Here is a 22,588-nt window from a genome sequence, read left to right on the forward strand (position 1 = left end):
ATCTAAATGTAGATGTGAAACTCAAGCTCTTCTATTTCCTGCTCTATTCTGTTAATTGGTTTTTGGAGAATTATTATTCAAAGTATTTTTTTGGACTAAAAATACAATGATGACGATTCTATGCCATACTGATGCTTATGATAAAATCTGATGAGCAAAATATAATATATTAATATATAAAGGTAGGTTAGCAGACACAATCCCCCAAGAATTTATAAAGAAAAAAATGTAAATAATTGAGGTGGTTTAGTCATATCACTTGGCAAGAAAAGAAAGACCACCTAGGAAGATTTGCTGGTTACCTAGAAAGAAAGAGAGTATAATATAAGTTTATTTGGCTATTTTTATACCCCTTTATCAAATCTGAAATATAAAACAAATTATTTGTTGTCTTTCAGTTAAGGCGGAGTCTTGAATTGACAGTGATCATACACAAAAAAATGAGAGAGGACTAAGAAAATTAAAGCAAGTGAAATTGCCTTGAACTACCCTCTTCTACTTTATTTATTGCAAATCATTGGACAATATTTGAGTATTAAAAATCATATACTGCATGTGTATAAAACTGCGTAACTAGAAATGTATTTAACTATGGGTTTGATGCAATAAAATAGTTTTCCATTCTCAACTGCCCTGCTCATATTATAAGAGATCATAGGGTACTGATTATCAGAAAGTATCAAAATTACCATTTTTCAAAACAAATTCTATTTGAAAAGGAATATAAAATTGTACTGTTAACTGACAAGAATGGAATTGAACTTTTACATAACTTAAACCAGCATTTTTTTAAAGTACTGAAATGTTCTGACAACTAGAAAAGGTACAAAATTAACACAACACACGAGGCACTGAATTCATGAGAAGACAGATCACATTCTCTCTTCCAGGCACCGCTAACACGTTTCAGTACAGAAATTAATAAATTAACAAAAGATAAACTAAGAACAAACTGTAATCATAAAGCAGAAGATATCCTATTCTGCTGTGACAAGAAATACATTAACAAAGCAATAAAAGCCATTTCATGACAAGTACGTTTATCTAGGCAGCAGTTTGGAACAAAAAAAAACCCAAACAGACATGCACTTGAGGAACAAAAACCCAACCATGCACTGAAAACACACGTCCCGTTGGATTTCCACTTCTGGTTTTGTGTTTAACGTTTCAGATCAGGCTGGAAATGCAAATGCTTTATATTTGGCACCCCTGGGCCTGGCAAACACCTCCTATATACAGAGAAACTGTCCTCCCCGGCTTTCTAGCTCAGAAATTAGACGTCCAAATTACAATTCTTTCAAGCATGTGTTTACACATCAAGGTGTACATGACCTAGGATAAGACACGATGAAAAGATTTTTCGTGGGCGTGCATTTTGTTTTCCCTTTTAGTATTTTGCTAATTTTGTAAAAAAGCCAATAGTAAAACAGAGTTCAGACAAATGAGGGGCATAACATAAAATTCAATGTGCCTGTTTACCATTTAACACGCAACCTTAAACTCCAGCTAATCAAATTCCATTGCATAAATCCCAGAGAACCTACCACAATGTAACCGCATGCCTTCCTGGTTTTTTTTAAACCAATCTCTAAAATATCTTAAATTGCATTTTCAGAACACAAATCACAAAAAAAGGGGAATTTTCACTTTTTTAGCTCTGTTTTGTTTATATTGGTATCCAGAACTGACACTCCAAGGATTTAAATATCAGGAAAAGCCCCAAAGACCAAACTACAGATTTAAGAAATACTGTCACAAAATCAGTCCTATATGGTTTTAACAGAAGAATCAGCTGTAGCCACTCCAGCGACATGTGATGGATCCCTGCTGTACCTAAAAACACAACGGGCCGCTTCAGTAATGTTGGCTGAAAAACTGCTTGTCCAACCAAAACCGTCCCTGCACTTTGAGACACACTTCAACGTTGAGTCTCTCCAGTTGTGATCTTGTTTAAGACAGCCAGGTAATACCCAAACATCTTCACAGGGTTATTCCTCCCACTTGTAAATGACCTTCCTCCTAGAATCTTATTGCCCTGTAGATAAAAGCAGGCTATCACCAGCTTAGCCTGACCTGCAGGAGTACTCGGACATACTGGACTTTCTAAGGCACGAGTTTGTTTGAGGCAGGATTTTTTTTGGAAACTCTTTACTCCCTCACTGGGGGAGAGACAGATAAAGAAGATTTTTCCTCGGTAGCTTGCCTCGCTCGTAGAAATCATAATCCATGTCTTAAGCAGCCCATGGACAGATTTTTATATTCTATATATAGAGCTCTCATGAATATAAAACTTAATGTTGGTGTTTTCAAGTGGCCTTAGTCTCCATTTCCAACTTATTTATGATCCTGTTTTCCATTCCACTCAGGTAAATGACCACATGGAGGAGTATTTAGCATGAAGCAAATCTCAGACTTGTAAAATTGTTACTAGGTTTTTGTCAGCCACTGCTATGTTTTTAACTCACACCAAACACCTCAGCTTTGATCTCCAGACGCGAGGTCTGGAGTGCATTCAACACTTGCCCTTTCTCCAGATTAATTAAGCAATTAATTATTGCTACAGGAGAAAAAAAGCCACGAAACCCCACAACTGATGGATTCTGAGTAGGAGGAAAAAAAAAGTGTCCTTATTTCAATCCAGACTTGAGAAGTTTGGGAGTTAAAGAGGCAATGAGCAGCCAGACTTAAAAAAAACACATTCAAACGTTTCCCCAGCTTCTGCTAGACCTGCCTCACAGAAGAAACAGTGGGAATTGGTGCAGAAAAGTCCTCAGCTGGGTAGTATTTGCAACTGCAGTATTTGCAGTATTTGCAACTGCAATCTGGGACAAGTTTATCTCCAGCAACAGACCGAATTGCCACAATATGACTTCTGGATCTCTTCCAAAGTACCATCTCCAACAAGTCAATATTCCAGGTGAAAAAAACACAGGTGCGCCCATTCTCATCACAACGTAGTGCTGATCGACATCTTCGGAATGTTTGCCCCAATCCAAAGGACAAAAAATCTGAATCATTTTTCCCCCTTTATAAAACAGGCATAATTTCCGCAATTGCGACTGATAGCGCTGCATCACTAAGGTGCAGAAGTCTCTCTTCCTCTGGGAGGAGACCACGAGAGCCCTTGGAGAATGCCCTCTGAAACTTTCCTTCCCCAGTTTCAAACTGAAATCTCCAAGATCTAGGATGAACGTGAACAACCCCTGTCTTTTTTGGACTCAACAGTGAGAAGAAAGTGACGCCCAGCATTGGCACGGGACAACAGAACTGGCTTCCTCAAAGCATCGGTACGAGCTACGCTGCAAGCACAGGAGAAGCAAAGAGCTCTGTCCTCTACGATCAGGCAGCAGCACCAGGGACCTGGAACCAACTTGGGATGCCTTTTGAGGTCTGTCTTCTATTCAGAGTGATATCTCAACCCATACATTGCAATTGATTCGAACTTCCCAGGAGGGCAGTGGGAACCAGACGGTGGACGTTGGCTGCAGAAAGATCCCCACGCGAAGGTACTGTCTGGACGAGCCGTGCTGTAAGGCCAATAGGAGCGCAAGCGTGACCTCTTGTGTTGCCTTCGGGCCTCGAGGAGCATGACAGCCACAAGAAAAGAAGATGCCCTGCGGCATCAAAGAGTTTCGACAGTGTGCTGGCTTGCCCAAAACTCCCCGTGCCACGGTTCGTTACTACCGTAGCCAGGCTCCAAGATGACAAGTAGGAGGCATCTGATGAGAAATGCAAACGGGAGTTGAAAGCTAACAGGAAATCACAAGTTTAGATTTGAGGTTTTATAAAAACCCGGTATTTTGAATTCTGGAAACCCAAGGCATCGTACGCGTTAGCTCAGTAAGCAACAGTCCTTAATAATCAGACGCTCTTAAGAGCAAAAGTAGAATGAAAAAAAGATGAAGTGGTAAAAGCCTAAGATGAACGCTGGCTTCCAGCTCTTGCAGACACAGATGCCTGCCAAAAGATCTTTTGCCAGCTGTTGAGAAAAGGGAATTGTCTCTGTCATACAGAAAGAAGAAATATCCAGAATGCTGAAAAAGAAGATCTGTTGTTCTCTCGGAGGGTTAAATAAATGCTTTCAAAGTTAACAAATGGAAATCAAATAGGATACACATTCTAAAAATTACTGCTTTGTGGGCTACAGTATTTCATTTATGAGCATTTTTATTTTCTTCTCTTTTGAAAGAGGGTTTATTTTCCTGTGTGGATTTTATTTGTGTTCCTTTTTTGAAAGTATTGCCTGACAGGCAATAAAATAATGGCTATTTTGAAATCAATTTGTCTTCAAGAAGAGTCTCCCTCCCCGCTCACTCCAAGATATTAGAGTGGAAGATATTTATCATTAATACCTCAGCATTGCCCTACCATGAAAAGACAGGAACACACGCATACACACATGCTATAGGGATGCTAGGTCTGTCTTGTTTCGAGTTGTGGCTTTGAAACAAAGATTTGAGCAGTATGAAGACACGTACAGCAGGCTTCGATGGTTTTTCTCCGGAAGAGAACTTGGGGAACAAGCTATTGATTTCAAACTAAACAAAAGGAAAGAATCCAAAACCATTTATCATTTCTGCAGTGGGAGATGAATTGCGTCTGCATAAAAATACGCAGGAACAGTAACGACTTCACACACTGTCGATAACGCTCAGCTTCCTCATAAACGAGACAATTTAAACAGAAAGCAAACTACTGTAGTCTTCACAGATGCTCGAAGTATTTCTACCGACTCAAAGAACATTAACTAGATATATATTTTCCTAAAAGGAATTGCATTTAATGTATAACAATTAGAAAACGATGACGCAAATAATATTTTAAAATGCATTTCTCAATAAGAAACTATGCACTACGCATTCTAGTATTTCGGTAGTCTCAGCAGCACACTGCTGCAATTTGTAGCATAAAATTAAAAGATAAAACAGGTGTATTAACCACTTAGGAGAAGAGAAGTGCAGAACGTGCCCGTTAGTCATTAACACCTAAAACATTTTAAGAACTGAGAACAAACATTACAGACAGTATTTTCTCAATTCTTATTTTTCTGTATATTCAGTAAAAAAGCAGCCAGCTTTATTTTATATTTAAATATATATTTTTTTTTAATTTAGAAGACCTCAAGTGTTTGAAACCCTTGCCAGAAACTCACATTCAGCTCCCTGGTCACTAACGAGCTTCTCGCTAAACCGTCCACCACTTCCATCCTCCCCTAGGGTAAAACTCAGTGGCTCTTGCAGAAGAAACCTGCATGATCCTTTCGAACAGATCCAGCAAGAGTAGAGAGAGAAAAGTTTCCCCGCATGCCTTACCCTGAGATTATGGAAGCGTGAAAGTACAAAAAGATGACTGAGGCACTGCAGTTAGTACTGGATCTCAGCCGTTTGTGCGACTCCTACTGCACGGCGTCACCAGCCCGTGCTCGGAGCCTCCAGAAGCTACTGCAGTACTGATTTGGAATAAGAAATAATATCAGCTTAGAGACACACACACAGTTTGCATCACTGGCAAAACTGTTAAATTAGCAATTTTAAGAGGTTGAGCTTTCACAGCAGTGAAACGGCTGATGGAAGGGATACGACCTCCTGTTCTTGCTGTAACAGCACATTCCGTCGCTTATCCATAAACTTAGAACCAAAAGGTATCCATTTTTATAATTATATTCTCTGTTTTCCTTTGGAATGGAAAATGCTGAAGATATTTATCCGGTATCGCATTTCTAGAGTGCTTTCCATGCCAAAGAAACCGTAATTCAGCTGTTAACTGCCAATGAGTGCCCGTGGTTCCCCTGACGGAGATCGCGCGCTCCCTTGAGACACCGGCGCAACCCCAGCAGCGGGCCAGGAAATAAAACTTCCTTCTCAGCCCAGCACAACCAGTCAAAACCGTGGGCTCCCCTCAGATGTGCTCTTCTGTGAAACAGATTTATTTGCCTATCCAGAACATCACACTGAGCACTGTTGCAGCTCAGAGTATCACTATGACTACCAATGGCGTATTATGCTGCATGATCATACATATATATATTTATTTTTTACTTACAACAAAACAGCTGTAATGTTGGCTCCATTCTCAATGGCATTTTTCCAACTCTTGCCTTAACAGACTATTTTCAGGATGAAAGTCACCGAGTACTACAGCATGCTGTCTCTGCATCTTCTAAAAAGTGATTTAGCCAAGAATGAGTCTGTAAAAATTTTGGGGCAAGGGCGAAAAGCCCAAAGCAGCTTCTAGGACAGAAATACTTAAAACCAGGCTCTTCTTTTAAAAAAACCCAACAACCTGGCCTGAATTATGGTCTTGGCTCTTCTCCTTGCCCCTGTCTCTTCAGACTTCTGCATTTTACCATCACTGCCATTTTCAAAATGATTTTGGGAAAACTACTCTTAGGTACTTAGCTGTTAATTTGGGAAACTAAAAATTCCATGAAAAGCATTACTTCTTTCATTAGTTCCCACTCCACCCTCTAGTAAGTTTTGCAGTTGCCCACTGGTTCTACTTAAGAGTATTTTGAGATGTGGAGAGCTAAATATGTGTGGGAAATATCATATATTAATTCTTTGCAATAATATCTTTAATAAAGTAAGACTTCTCTTTCTGCATTACTCGATTACTATTTTTTATAAACCCTCTAACTTATACCAATATAAACTCCCAGAAAAGCGCACGGCAGTTAAAACATTAACCAGCTAAGAGTCTGGTTAAATAAATTACTGTGAGTTACCAGCCAATTCAAATGATAAAAAAAACCCCAAAACAACACAAGAAAAACCCAAGCCGTGCGTCTACACAAGCGATGGGCTCGGAAAGCGGAGCTCAGCAACATCACTGATCTGACAGTTTGCCCATAGTCTATTTCATCAAAACCTCCTAAAATCCTTCTTCAAGTCCCCGTTTTCCACAGCAGTGTTCCGTTCCCAATTACATGACACTGTACTTGGCTGTATTAACACAAATTCTGTCTGAGTGGGACAGAAACTCCTCACAGATTGGTATTGGTCCTGGGCACTCCTCCCTATTTAATTATATTTTACTCTTTTCTGTTCTGCATATTTCACCAGCAGAAATTACTGTTCTGAGTCTATGGAAGGGATACATAGCCCTTCCCAAATCTGCCCTTCGTCACTACCAGATTTCTAGACCTAGAGTTTCTCACATTTCAGATGTTCTGACATTTGAGAAGACTTAACATCTTTATTTCTATTCATTGTGGTTATTTTATTAGATCCCTTGATTTTCCTCATCAGCTGTACATAACTTTTACTCCCAAATATTTCTCACTTGCTTTCACCTATCCCATCATTTACACATGTGGCATTCTTAGTGGGATTTTCGTGCTGAATGTCCACTTACATATGGATTTTTTTACACTGTAAACTTCTGGACTAATGGCACAAGAGAAAAAAAAAGAACTAGACTCTACAATAAAACACGTCACACAGTGACACAGTCCCATTTTACAAAAAACCCAGACAAATCCAAAGACTACTTCTGAGAGGTAAAGTGGTGTAATGAATAGATCTTTTAAGCTGCCAAATTGTAAATTTTCATTAGAAGAAATGAGTCTCGAACCCAGTCTCCTGGCAGAAAATGGACTCTTTTGAAAGGAACAGCCCTAAGGAATCTCTACAGACCTGCTGCTAGCTCTTCCTGCAAGATTCCTGTTCTTAAACAGCTTTTGTAACCCAAATACTACATAACTGAGAGACTGAAATTGCTATTAAAACTAATTGAGTATAACTGGTTTTCAAGTGCTCAAACTTGGAAAACGACAAAAGCTTTCCACTGCATCAAGCGAAATTTTTAATTTTGCATTTATTAATTTTTAATTCCATCACACTCATACCAAAAATTACCTGGAAACTAAAGATATTATCTGCAGAAGAAGAAAACAAAAGTTAGAATAATAAAACTTGGTCTACGTGGTTAAAATATAATTAAAAGCTTAAGCAATAACCAGCTATCTAATTGTGGTGATTCTCAGCATTTTTTTCTCTCAGGAACTATTTTCCAATTAGCAGCTATTCCGAACTCTGGCAAAGCAACAGAAAACAGATTTAGCAACTAAAATACTTAAACACAAAGCAAAAAAAAAAAAGTAAAAATAAAAAAAGCACCACAAATTCAAATATGAAGACAAGAGTTTTGTGATGACGTCTGACTTGGCTAACCTGCTCCTGAAAGCCCGGTGCGGACACACATTCGACACTGCTCAGCTCCATCCACCAAAACGAACGACTCCGCGCAGAATAATTCACACCCCACCTCAGTTTTTGTCTCTGCAACCAAATGCAGACCGGCAACTAACTTTTATTTTTAAAGGTCACTATGAATGCAAAATATGCAACATCTCCTGCTTCTGCAAGCGCAGCAGAGCTCCCCTATCTGTTTTTTTCATAGGTTCTGGATGTCAGGAGGCTGGAGGAAGGTTTATGCACACTTTTAGGGGCTCACCGCTGGGAATCACACAAAGAAAAGGGAATCTGAAATTTCACCCGAAAGAAGAAAATGTGTCTCTATGCTTCCAGCCATCATGGATGCTAATAGAATGATTAAGCGCAGGTTGTGTGTGTTTTGCAAATCAAAATGAAATTTTGCATCAAAACGGAAGAAACAAACAGCTTCGGTAGTGAGGAACAGAACATATTCAAATCTTTCTAGTCTTTGCCTACACAGAACTACCATTTATTATTTAGATAAGAAAACGAAGCATCAGTTCAAGGCCCTGCGATGCTATCGCTATAATTCTATCAAGCTCCCAGGTACCAGAAACACGCCTCTGCAGGAGCAGCATGACACCACCGCAGCTCCCGGGGAGCGAGGTTAGCAACAAGTCGCTCTAATGAAGTGAACTCAACTGATGGCTTATATTGAAACTTTTCTTCACGGCGCTCTGACACACGCCCAGATCTCTTCTGTTGCCTTTGCCTTCTCAGGAGGAAACTTGGGCTCTGATGAATGACCACAGGGCTGCTGACGAGCAGGGCCATCCGCCTCCACGAGACGCCCCAGCTATGAGAACACCCAAGCAGAGCTCGGCTACAGTGTAAGGTTGCGGCAAAGTGACAGAGCAGGAAAAAATGATCCCACCTGGGGATGAACTTGGATTCTCCTCAGAAGCCTACTTATAAGTCTTCAAGCAACACTTCATCGATAACTTTTACAAGACATAGTGCTTCCATTAAACCTTTTCAAGCCTTACCCCACGTGGGGTGAGTTGCTAACGCTCAGTTTCTTGACGGTGACAGTTGGCACGTGGGCTCTTATCTCACGTTGTTCCCTGGATGGCAAGGTAACGTACTGCAATAACCTCACAGCTTTCTTCAGCTGAGTGGGCAGTGATGGTCTGGAAGAACCCACACATACCCGTGCTCCTGCCTGAACCCAACGGACTTGGAAACCCAAAGAGATCCTGCTCAAGAGATTTTGCCCTGTGCTTAGTGGGACAGGGAAGCTCGCTCCTAAAGGCAAAACCAAACCTTTGTTCTGCTCGAGAGTACAAAGTCTCAGAAGAGACAGACTTTATCAGGAAATACTCCTCTTTGTCAGCATGACAAGGCAAAACAGCCATGCGAGCATTAATAGCTGCTTGCTTATGCCACAAAGTGCCAATATAGCTAAAGAAAAAAAATGCCCCTTTTCCCCGGGAATAGAGTGAAGCCCTTAAAATTCATCAGAATCTACGACCTGCAGAGTAGCAGAAAATTGTGTTTATATAATCCAGTTTCTCTATAATTCCATTCTGTACTTTAAAGAGTAAATGGCTCTCTTGGTGGAAGCTCAGGAACACGTATCAGGCTTTCTTGGGTTAATGAGAGAGACCACTAGCACACTTCCAGCCACTTCCCTTTGACCTGAGATAGTTCAGCTACGACCGTATCAAACACGCTCTGAAAATTAACCAAGCTGAAAGGCTGAAATAGCAAACACAAGGTTTTCTTTCTGCTTAAGAAATTAACACAGTACCAGCTTTCAAAACTGCATTCACTGCTCAACCAGTAGTAGTTAAATGGAACACGTGTTTTTGAGCTGTCTCTCTTATATCTTTGAACAGCACGGAGACAGAACAGCAGAATATCTGCTTCCTCTCCAAGCCTTCCCTGAAGATTAAACCAGGAAACCTCTCTCTACACTCTGCCAACTGAATATACTGTTTATTCAATCATTTAATTACCAGCTTAATAAAATTACCGCGATAAAGGCAAACACAGATTCGGCATTCATCCGCAAAGGGTTATTTTGTAAACTTTTGTACTCCTACTATCTCCTCCAATCTCTGACAAGAACAATTCTTTCATGCAAGTAGTAAAGAACACCTGTATAGCCTGGACATACACTGCCAGGTTAGCCACAGCATTCCAAGGTTGAAGTAGCAGGGCGTGCTGCAAAAAAAAAAACCCCAAACACCCCAATTTATTTGGGCAAGTGACAAAAGCTGAGGTCTGAATACATACAAAAGTGCATGGATTTTATTTATGCAGAGCAAGAGCTGTCACAGAAAGGAGGCCCAGATGATTTTGTTCAGAAAAAGGGAGACATATTTTAGTCTACCACTGGTGTTTCTTTGGTTTATTTTTGAGTATCTGGGTATCAGCATGAAATAGGCAGGCTTCTCATACTGGCAAACTCAAATTTAAAATGCAGATATGTAGAAGGAACCCATTTAAAAATAGCGATCACATATTTCCAAGCAGTCAAACATAAGGGTATCCTTTCAGAAGGAAACGTACCTGCTTCAGGACTTGTTTGATTACAGCTGCTAACAATGCTGTTTGGTATCACTGGAGTGGAGGATGCCTGGATTCTCGACTGAGGTGGGTTTGGATGTAACGAATTTCCTAAAGCCATTCCTGACTGACTGAGCATCCCACAGTTCCCGCTAGCCTGCATCTGATTTATTAAACCCGCAAGGTGGTTGGTTGTGCCCGGGCTAGTACCGTGGACAAAGTTAGTGTTGGTGTTCTGGCAGTGCACACCTTCCCCTCGCAAGGGTAAACTCTGTGCCAGCGAGTTCTGGAGACTGCCAGAGTTCATACTGGTGTCTGCAAAATGCATCTGGTTACCAGAGCAGGGTAAAGCAGTATTTGAGCTCCCACAGCTGGTGGTACTATTGCTGCTCATGTGAGAGCTTTGACAACTCATGGACTGAAGTAGCTGGGACATCGAACTGATGGGAAAGGAGCTTTGACTTTGCTTTCTTATCAAATCAGATCCAGCTTTGGAACCTCCGGAACTGTCCAACTGAGACTGTCTCAGCAAACTCAACACCGTGGTGGTCGGCTGCTTTCTTTTCCTCAGAGGATCTTTTTGCTGAGACATCAGCTTGTCTCTCAGTGCTGCTCGGCCACTTTGCCCTTCAGTCGTCGGTAGGAGCACATTGGCAGCAGGAGGGAACATGGTATTTAAAGTGCTATGTCCTTCGTTGTTGCCACCGCTGGCAACAGGTCCAGAATTGCTACTGCTGTTATTGTTGTTACCAGCAAGTTTATTTTGATTTGCTAGCTGTGCTTTGGCTGCTGCTGAGAGTAAACTACTTGCCGGAAAAGAGGCAGCGTTGTGCTGGTTCAAGATCTGATTCAAAGGCATTCCCAGCAAACCAGGCTGACTCTTCAAGGAACCACTTCCAGCCGACGCAGTGTTAAAAACTGCATTGTTGGGAGGATTTAATACATTACTCATTCCAGCAATTAACGGGTTAGGGATGTCCTTGTACTGATTAAGTCCATCGTGCTTGGTGGAAGGGCTAGATGGCATAGACGGTCTCGGTGACCCTATTGCTGACCTCGGGGACCTGGGAGGAACTTTAATACCACTACAGGATGACTGCGGTCCTACTGGAGGCAGCAGGAAATTTCCATGATCTGACGACGTGGAAGAAGAACGTGATCTTTGGGGAGAAGCCTCAATCCTTCCAATCCCGGATCCCATCATGTGAACCGGGGACGTCACCGGCGAAGGAGAGAGGGAAGTTGAAGCAGAATGCTGAGCTCTTTGAACGTGACTTCCATGGTTCATGTGACCAGGTTTTACAGTTGGCAAAGGAAGGTTACTTGGCAAAGGGACGACAGCAGGAGGCATGCTTACATTCATCACGGGTACCTGAGAGTGGACGTTTGAATGGAAAGTAGTAGGGTTAATGATGACGGGGTTCTGATTCACTGGTTTGCTAGGAATAGGGTCAAGTATGCCAAGTGGATCCTTTTCTGATGTTAATGGCTTTTTCTGAAGAGCACAAGAAGGCGGTGGAGGAGGTGGGGGTGGGCCTTGGGGTGGTTTATGGTGAAACATTGCTCGTGGCATTTCCATGCTAGCTGAAAAATTACACATGGGTTTTTTCATTACTGGGCTTTTTGTGGTCAAGGTTGGGGAAAGAGGTATATTAGTCCTTCCAGCCATTGCACACGATGACTGTATGGGAGAACCATGTAGCATTACTGACGGTGGAGATAGAGGTGTCCTGTTCATGTGAATAGGACTAGAGTTGGGTGCTCCATGAAAATTGGGATTGTTCCTTGTGAAAACATCAGGGCTTCCAAGTGGGTCAGTCCTAGGAGAGATTGAGCCATCTCCGTATATCTGTGAGCCCGATGAAGCTGGACTGGGCATCCCACCGTGACTGCCACGATACGGAGACTTCTGTCCAAGTTCATTACTACCCAATCTCTGCCTAGGATAGACAGAATGAAGTTCTTGTTGCTGGCTTCCAGCCATTTCTTGCACATAAAGCCTACCCATGGCATTAGATGCCCCTATCATCAACTTGAAAGGAGTCTTACATTCTGGCATCACAGAATTTGTAATTCCTTCATGCGATTTATTCCTCATCGATCTTGGAGTTGCTGCTCGAGTAGGAACTACCGGAGTTGCACCTGGTATTAAGAACACAACAGTTATTGGTTTTGAAATCCCGTACCGCACATTTCAGTGCAAAAGTACTGCATGTGAAAATATTCATAAAAACTAGAAAGCCTTTTGGTTAAACTTTTTGCCTTAACAGAAATAATACCTCAATCATCAGCAGTTGCTGGAATGGTGCGTGCTACCCTACTACACAGGGCAGTTGTACAGACCTTAACTCCACATCCCATGGAAAGACTGCATAAATACGGGCAACTTCAAATCTTTTTCCTTCCCTTTTGTCTTTTCTTTCTAACCATCAGCTCCAACGTCCGAGGCTCCTGAATCTCCAGCATCACCATTTTGGCTCCCGCTAGAAGAGCTGGCAGGAGGAGCAGGCTATCGCTCTCGCAGAGAAAAGGAGCCTCTGGCACCATCTATTGAGAGCAGGAGGAACAAAGCCCAACAAGGGTTTCAACTAATTTCTCGGTGCCCCAAACGCTGGCCCTGACACAGATGAATGGGGAGCTGTGCCATACGACTTTGGCCCAGATTTCTAATCAGCCAGGCACTTAATTGCACAGACCTGAGGACCACGGCTGCACAAGGCTTCTCCCGCTGCTCGACATCACTCTCTGGCACCGCAGGCACTGAGTTCTGGTCCTCTGAGTTAAATCTGTTCCTGGGAACCGTTCCGTACTACTTTACTGAATTAAAGCTTTACCTGCAGCTTCTACAATAAGTTTTGCTTGGGGTGAGGATGCTAAATTTAAGGGGCTCAATCTTCTGTGTTGGTTTCAGATAAAGGCCCTAGGGATATTTGGGTATGCGCACGTGAGCTCCTCCACAATGGGAAAATTTCCTGTAAAGCCCAGTTTTGAGACCGCCCTCTCCTACAAGCACACTACTGCTACCCTTTTCTGCCCAATAATATCAGCTGTATTAAAAAAGGTGGGGTTTTTTTCCATATTTTAAGAATATTATCAGAAGCAGCTCCATGTCTGGCAGACTTTCTGTCAGTTTTCTTGCTCTGGGAATCTGTAATTCAGTTGGAGTGCCTCACATGCAGCCTCTGAACATGCCAACCTAAACTTCAATAATGAGCTACGGATTTTACGTTCAAATGAATTCAGAGAAGTGCCTTTAAATTTCTCCACTCCCAAGAACCCGATTCCCTTCTTCCCTCCAGCCTGGCCACAGGAGACAGATGGCACCGACAATCCTGCCTTCATCCTATTTACTAAACCAGCTACATCTTGACAGAAACAAACACGTTACCTTTCCCAAAATACAACCAAAGTCTCATTTAGGGGACAAATCTCACGACTGAACTGCAAAACGAAATATGTACGAGAACCCTCAGCTTGAATGTTGGACCTAATAAAATAGTCAAATATAAGTGTGAATAAAGGAAAAGGCAATTCATTTACAAGGGCAACTGATTGGGAAATTTTCTTCTTTGCTTAGAGCACAAAATCCTGATCAACAGAAAAGGCAAGACCACATAAATCTGACTTGGTGTCTTTAGTATTTAGCTGGGTTTACCTCCTTCATTTTGCTAATTTTTTGAAAAAAGAAATGTAATTTCAATACCACTCCAAGAATAAAAAAGAAAATATAAGGACATTGCATAGTAATTTGTTAAACTGCAGTGTTCATTTTAAAAACATCAATTACATTGCAAAAAACAATTTAAACAAAGCTTTAAAATCATAAATAGCAACTTGAAGATACATGAGCCCATCAACACTGTGAACAGCACTGGTATCTTAACATTGTCTGAGCACCTGAAATTTATTATTTATTTTTATATCCTTACAATTTTGCACTTTCAAGTCCAGGTGTGGAGGGATTAGCAATCAGCCAGCTCTTATTACAGCAATACAGGGCTGCAAAAGATCTCTCAGATTATCAAGGCCGTTTCCCAGAAGTTGCATGCATCAGGATAAATAACCATAACTCACCGAGCTCTGTCTTAAAAGTAACTTCCCTCCTTTGTCCTAAAATCGACTGGATTTGTAAGACTACTTCAGGACCTTTTCACGTAATCCTGAGAAAGTACCTAATTTTCTGTTTAACTTTCTACACAACTCTGGTTTTGTCGCTGTTTGTCTCAGTGCTAACTCTATCCTTTAGCTTAAGCAGCTTTATTTTCTGGTGCCGATTCTCCTGATGCCTTCACTGATGGCAACTGCATCTCCTTTCAGCCACCGTTTTGCCAGGTTGACCAAGCCAAACACTTTTGAGATGACTTTCAGGAAACAGGTTTTGCAGTTCACCAAGAGAAAAGCCTCTGCCCTGTTTCAGTCTGAGCGCTGCAGGCGAGCGCAGGAAGGCATTTGTACTTCTTAGTCCCATCGATCTGCACCATACTGCAGATATCTAGGGCTTCTATTTCAACAATTTACAGCTAATAGCTTTTTTTTTCGCTAGTCCCCAGGTGAAAAACCTTACAATTAACAGGATTTGTTGCGACCCTTTTTTCTTTTACTCCAGGTTTCAACTATTCCCTCAGTTTTACAACATGTTTTGATTTCCTCTTGTTTTGATAATACCTGTCAACTTCATCCACCAGCAAATTACCTCATTTTTTGTTGATATGGATAATTAAAATGCTAATCCAGGTTGGTCCCCAAAAATAATCCTTGAGAAATTACAGTGGAGATCTCCTGCTGTATATTCTGCCTTGCAATACAATTTCCCATTTACCCAAGTCCGTAACCACATTCTAATCCCTTTATAATCACTTTATTCTGCTTGTCTAATTTCCCATGTGACAGAATATCAGACATATTACTACAGTTCCAAAAGATGAGAGCTAATGTATTTTCTTTGTCTAGAACAATCTGATATCTTTTCCAAGAAAATCATGCTCTTAGTCTGCGATGACCTGCTTTTCAGACTCATTTTCTATCTACCTACATCTCTCTAATTACTACCTCCATTTTTCCCTTGATTCTGTTTACTATTGCACTCATAGATACATTAGACTTTCGGGGGTGGTTCTGCATAGTAATTATATACTTAAAATGAGGTAATTAAAAGATTCTGCATGATTTTACTCACTTGTTCCACCACCAGGACTAGTTAGAACTAGTGAAGGATGTGGTGCTTCCATGCTTTTATGAAGTGTAGCCACAGCAATAATTTTCCTTTTATGTATGCATAGTTTGGTGACATCTTCGTCCGCTTTAACATCTTCAGCAGTTCTTTGCTTCACAGCAGCTCCAGGATCAAAATTAAAGACCTGAGAGTAAAAATTCCAACATTTAAAGTAATGGTTATAGGCAAACCCACTAAATACAGCTAAACCAGAAATTTTACATAAGCTTAAATTTGCCTCTGTTCCTTAGAGGTAGCTGACTGCTCCTACACAGCCCAAGAGATAACCTTCTAAGTATGTTCCAAAATTATAAATAGTGAATATATTTGTAATAAGTAAACAGCCATCAAAGTTATCATAAAGCAAAAGTTTAACACTCTTCGGTAGAAAGGGTTGGGAAGAAAAAAATAGAAGAAAAAAAGAAGTCATACGTCTTTGAGGTTGTTCTGTGATTAAGCAGAAAAGTTTACAATTTCTGCATAGATGATAAAATTGTGACGCTGATACTGAAGCTCTCGTGCAAGTCAGCGTCTCATTCCGATTCTCATGTTAACATAACGCTGTCGATGGTAGGTTTCCAGTTTGACAGGAAAATGTTAAAACACCATAAAATCTGAGTCCTATCTTTTCCATGAGGGCAGAAGGCAGAAGGGAGATTAGTTTTGTATTTCCTGGCAAATCTCTAGGTGCATACCACTTATTTTACATACGCAATCTGAACAGAGCCTAAGCCATGGCATAGCACATCAGCTGACAGAGTTAACTCACACGGATTATGGCACAGAGATCCAAAACAGTGGGTTTTTTTTTACCTTGGGAAGAACAAGAGGACATTCTAGGCCGCACTTGCATGTTCCATCAGTCAGCAAGTAAGTCTTCACCTGCTCCAAGCAGGATAATAAAGACCCACTGGGACTGTAAAGGGACAAAAATGATGAATACAAGCTATTTGACAGGTCATGACTTCCATCTACCGTTCTAACAGCTCATATAGAGAGTGTTTAAAACAATGCAGCTAAGACTTTGTATTTGTTTCATAGTACTTCTTGCTTTTAGTCAAGATGCCGAGATGCTACTTATCAGAAACAGCCCCCAAAAGCACATTTTAAAAGAAGATTTTACTATAGAAAAAGAAACACAGCAAATGCAGAGAGAAGCCACAGATTATTGATATTTACTATTCACTCTACAGTCTGGCATGAAAGCCTTAACAACACTACTATCATTTTTCTCCCTCCTCTCTCCTATAAAGCGTAACACGGAGCCGGAGCACAGTCCCCGTGGACCTCCTCCCCCTCTATCGCAGCGCTGCAGTTCCACGCAGGAATGACAGGCAGCTGTACTTTTTAGGACTGGGACCTAATTTAAAAAAGAAAACTACAAAAGAGAGTTTCAAGAAGTACAAGAAAACCTATACAGTAAAGGGAACGGGAAGGAAACTGTGGCGGTTGGGTCTCTTAGTGGCATAAACAGTTTTGTTTTGTTCAGCTACAATTTCCACCCTCTCGTCGACACCGAGAAGTATCGCGCTGAGAAGCCAGTCCAGTGAGTTTCTGATGAACTGCACTCGGATTTTTCTAACTCCCACCTGAAAATCATTATCTCCGTATCCAAAAATAGGACACTGGAAATTCTGTTAAGGCAAAATCACTAATTCATCGGATGAAAAAAAGTTCTCACGTCACAAGCCTCTAAATTCCAGACTGCTCTTTATTACTTTGCCATCTAAACGGTTTATCAGGGAAAGAATACAGTAATTTATGAGGACTGGCTAAAACACTGGTTCTTCAGCTGTAAATAGTCCTTATTTTAACAAAACAACTTAAGTTTGGATCATGAAAACAGACAAAAATTCCAAACTATAACAAACTTCGCACTTAAAGCCCAACGTATAAACACCTAATTCTGTGCAAGAACTAAGTCACGTGTAAAGCACCATCTGCAAGTGACATATCAACTTGCACTGACAGTTTAAATAAGTACTTTATTTGCCAGACTTGCCCTGAAATACTTATTTTAGGGAGAACTTCCCAGGACGTGCATGTGTAACAGTGACAGTTCTGAGGGTAAGCAAGGTAGCAAGGAGCAATCTAAAGAGAACAGCACGGGTATGAAGTGATAGATGCTCTAGGCTGGTTAAACCATGATGCTGCCATGGTGAGCATCACTTGTTTTCTGCTTTGGCTCCGTGTCTCCAGTGCCGGCCGTTCGCTTTGGACCTTCCCAGCCTGTTCTGACCTCGCACAGGAGCGACTGCTCACCCCAGGTGAGGTCAGTATTTGAAGATGCAACAAGTTCCCTGGGAGAAACTCCGATTGGCATTTGCGTTACGCTATCCCATCCATACGTAAAACCTCTACAGAAATTTTCTGCGATGCTTATAAAGCTTGTGTTAAATGGCATCCCTGAGAATATGCTCCGGAGTCATGATGCCATTTGATTTGCCTGGGTAAAAAAGGCACGCTGAGCAGCTATACCATCAGAGTTCAATTTTCCCTTCTTATTCCTAGAATAAAGTAATTTAAGTAACCTTCCTTTAGCACGCGGCGTGCCTAGGCACACAGCTCAGGCACGAGGAGGTAACTGGGGACTGGGAACGACAGACCCGCACTGATGGTCCGTGGGTGTAAAAGGAAGGGCTGGACCCTCACACCTACCAAGATCAGCCCACTCAATCTGCAGCACGCAGGGCTCAGCACCCCTACTGCATGTACTAGCATGGTTATTTGTTCAGAAGAAACAACAAAAATGTAAAAAAGACCAAATTTTTCTGTTTCTGCCTTGTTCCTGGGCAGACCCCTGTCATTGCACGGTATCTTTTGCATGAACAAACTTCCTCACGCTTCTATCCTGCAAAGGATAATGTACAACTGCCTTTGGAAGAAACTACTGGTTTGTTTTCAGAACTGAGGCCGTCTGGAAGTTTTAGGTCTCCCAAAGAAACATGAAAGAGCAAATTCTACAATATACTAGGATCTGTTACTGACGGTTGTGAAATCTGTTCCTGTTTTTAAAGAGCTTTTCTTAGTTTATTCCACTGATGACTGTTCATGAAAAGTAAGCTAAAGGGGAGATTTAGGTCCTACTTTAAGGCAGCACCACTCTTTTACTAAGAAAAGCACAGAGACTCAACTCAGTGTTTTTACCAGGTAATAAAAACCAGCTAATTAATGGATTGAATCCAAAGCAGCTGTTGACAGTTGATAGAAAAAGATGTGGGCTTTATAAGGAAGCACAAAGAGAACGAGTCCATATTCAGCTGGGATCATCTATTCTAGTTAAATCATGTCAGATCTTAATATATACACTAATTTTCCCTTGGATAGCTTGTGAGTCAATATTGTTTGACCTTTTATTCTCTCAGTAAATGCCGTGCACCTTCTCGGGGTGGTTTTTCCTTCCGAAGGGCAGCGCAGCACTAGAGCAGGTTACCCAGAGAGGTTGTGGAAACTCAACCCTTGAAGATGCAGCTGGTGAAACCAAGGGCTGACCCACAAGAGTGCTGCAAGTGCTCCAAGTCACGCAGGAGGTTGAACTATTTGACTTCCATCCAACACGTCCTACTCTGTGCCTTTCACCAAATGAGAATGTAAGAGCTCTAGACCATAGACCATACCAAGTGCATTTCCTTCATCAGAAAGATTTATAGAAGGCAATCAGAAAATTATCCGTTGGATGAAGGAGGCAAAACAAATAAAAATACATAGGCAAAATTTGGGGAGATCATACAAGCTTTCTCAAGCTCAAAAAAGGCAACTGGTAAACTTGCTTAATACAGTCAACTAGAACAAAAAAGGTGTTTTGTGTAATGCAATTCACAATAGTAATATTAAGAAAGTCCCCCTGAACAAAAAGAGCATATATGAAAAGAAAATAGAAAAGCAAATAACTCCAAATTAGACCAGTATTTATTAATTTATAAACATGTGAGACACCTGCTTGAAGAACCAGCGCAAACTTTGTGGCTTGTTCCTTACAGCTGTAGTAAACGAAGCTCAAAAGCAGGTAGGATCATCAGGTATATAAAAATACCAAAGCATTCAATGCCCTGATGCCTAGATACAGAGATTATAGGAAAAAACCCCCGCAACATACAACTTTTTCTTTCTCATTGATTTTTAACTCAGGCAGAGGCCCAGTAAATTATAGCTGTAATGAGAAATACAAGGGGAAGGTGATTTATCTCTGACATGTGTATCACTGACATGGATTTTGTTTGCTTCTGCTAATTGAGAATATAAACAAGAAATGCTGGAATGCATTTGATCTTTTATGGTAGTTTAGTGTAAAACTGAAGTATGCTTTGACTCATTAGAGAATTCTGTATTGGTAAGACAAAAAATGTTGTGAAGAACTGGTTACTTTAGTCACAGAATAGTGGAATAAGATTAAGCAAATAACAGAATGATAGTCATTTAGACTTCTAGGATGTAAATCTAATGTACCCATATTTTGTCAAAGTTAACTTTGATATTTTTTCCAATAACATTTAATTTATAGTCTGTTTGTCTGAACACATTTGTTTAATAGTAATTTCAACGCATTTCTTTGTGACTGTTCCAGGGTGAAGCAAAAAAAAAAATCCAACAAGCTAATAAAAAGCCCAAATAAAATAAAAATTTTGGGATTTAGGTCTGTGTTCCTGGTTTTTTTTCTACAGGAGAAAAGTGGGGAATCCACAGAGGCAAACCTTGCTGGAGAACTTCAGTGCCACTCAATACAGAACCTTCACAGAAGATATAAAAACTGATGCTTTCTGCAGCTACATAGTTGTTACACCACTTAAGTTTTCTATCAAAAGGGAGTGACATGAAAGTATGATGGAGACCTGGAACATAGAAAAGACTTTGGGAAGAAGAATCATAGGATCATAGAACAGTTTGGGCTGGAAGAGACCTTCAGGATCATTGAGTCCAACCTTTTCCCAGCCTTATCAACACCACTAACCTATGTCCTTCAACACAACATCTACCCTTCCCTTAAACACCTCCAGGGATGGTGACTCAACTCCTCCCTGGTCAGGTTGATTCCAATGCCTGACAACCCTCTCAGTAAGGAAATTCTTCCTAATATCCAACCTGAACCTCCCCTGGTGCAACTTACGGCTATTTCCCCTTGTCCTATCACTTGCCACTCGGGAGAATAGAGTACGTCAAGATAAAGTTGTGTGACACAACGTGAGCTGAGCTGAAGTCATGGTGTTGACAGAAGAGAGTCCTGCTCTACCTTACCTGCCATGAACTGTTTGCATCCCTGACTGCTGCTTTCTGAATTCAATCAGCAAAAGTTCTTATAAAAACCCTGTGCTGGTGCAAGGAAAATGCAATGCCTATGCATCTCGGAGTAGGTAAAAGACAACAGAGACTTCTGTCCCAGGTGTGGCATATAACTCTGGTTCCTTTCATTGTGAAAGACTGGAATAACAAAGGTATTAAGTGAGGTTGAACCTGCTACCGCTTAGCTTTAAAATCCGTATGACAATAATAAGTAATGAAGAACTATTCGTGCCTAAAGCAAAATGTATAGTAAGGATTATCAAATATTCAAGACCAAGCAATATTAGATCTGAGAGTACGTTAAGGGCATGCAAATGCCACACCTGACATAAATGGACTCCACTAACACCAAAAGAACAAAAAATAACTTCGCACTTCCAAAAGAACAAGTTCTTGAAGTTTTGGAGTACAGAAGATAAGCTGAGCCACTAATTTAGCACACATTCTGGCAAAACTACACCAAAACCAAGCCCAATAGCCACCCGGGAGAAGCTTACCTGATATAGAGCACTCCACTTTGGTCCACCCGTCGCTGCCAACCAACGGGAACTTGTACTGCTGGTGGCCCTCCATCCGCGTCCCCTCCGTCACACTCCTTTCCACCATTCATTTTTCTGTTTCTGTTTATGAGTCTTCAAAGATATCAACAGTAAGATGATATCCTTTTACTACAGGTCATCATGGCCTCCCAAAGCAGGCCATTCAGCACACCTTTCCCCAAATTGTACAAAGTGCATTGGGAGGCTCCAGCTCAGTTTGAAACCAAGTCCTTAAAAGTGGCCATTTTTGTTAACGAGTCAGTTTCCCATTATAATCCACATTAAATATGCAATGTTTAACTCCTTATATATTCATAAGGATGAACTATATAGATAAAAATTAGTGCTTCCAACTTGGGAAAATCATAATTCACCAATCCTTTGTTACCTGTCAGAAAGGAGAATGGGGAAAAGGAGACTTTCTAGTTCAACAGCATGGCTCCAAGCTTGATGACTGTCTAAGATAACTTGTATTTTGCGAAAGCTCGTCTCATTTTTATAAATATGAGTCAGATCTAATACCTCCAGGTATTATACCCTTTATATGCCACATTCTTTTTGTTTTCTTTTTATCTTCTGTTCATTATCCAAGTTGTCTTCTTGAGTTTCTTTCATGACTCCCTGGCTTCAATAAAACAACCTGAAAAATACAGATACAGAAAACACGTGAGCCATTTTCTGAAGTCTTTCAGCCCACTTCAGTAACTTGTGAAGATGTCTTCAGCTGCATCCATTGAAAGAGCTTAGAATCAAATTTTTAAATGTCAATGTAACTATCAAAATAAGGCTCAGGGTAAATACAATCCTGCCAGTATATTCTATTTATATGTGGA

At 40.9% G+C, this 22,588-nt stretch overlaps 1 protein-coding gene across 1 annotated transcript in view; it reads right to left on the bottom strand.

Moving 5' to 3' along the window:
• MBD5 (methyl-CpG binding domain protein 5) overlaps positions 1-21,826 on the bottom strand; it is a 41,664-nt gene extending 19,838 nt beyond the window's left edge. Inside the window, exons 1-4 of the mRNA XM_009879252.1 lie at positions 21,714-21,826; positions 16,753-16,855; positions 15,904-16,084; positions 10,731-12,869 (exon numbers count right to left, since the gene is read on the bottom strand). Coding sequence (XP_009877554.1) covers positions 10,731-12,869; positions 15,904-16,084; positions 16,753-16,855; positions 21,714-21,826 — 2,536 coding nt within the window. The remainder of the gene's footprint in view (positions 1-10,730; positions 12,870-15,903; positions 16,085-16,752; positions 16,856-21,713) is intronic.
• Between the last annotated feature and the right edge of the window lie 762 nt (positions 21,827-22,588).

The sequence above is a fragment of the Apaloderma vittatum genome, unplaced genomic scaffold (genome assembly GCF_000703405.1).
Source record: "Apaloderma vittatum isolate BGI_N311 unplaced genomic scaffold, ASM70340v1 scaffold4272, whole genome shotgun sequence".
Classification (NCBI taxonomy): Eukaryota; Metazoa; Chordata; class Aves; order Trogoniformes; family Trogonidae; genus Apaloderma; species Apaloderma vittatum.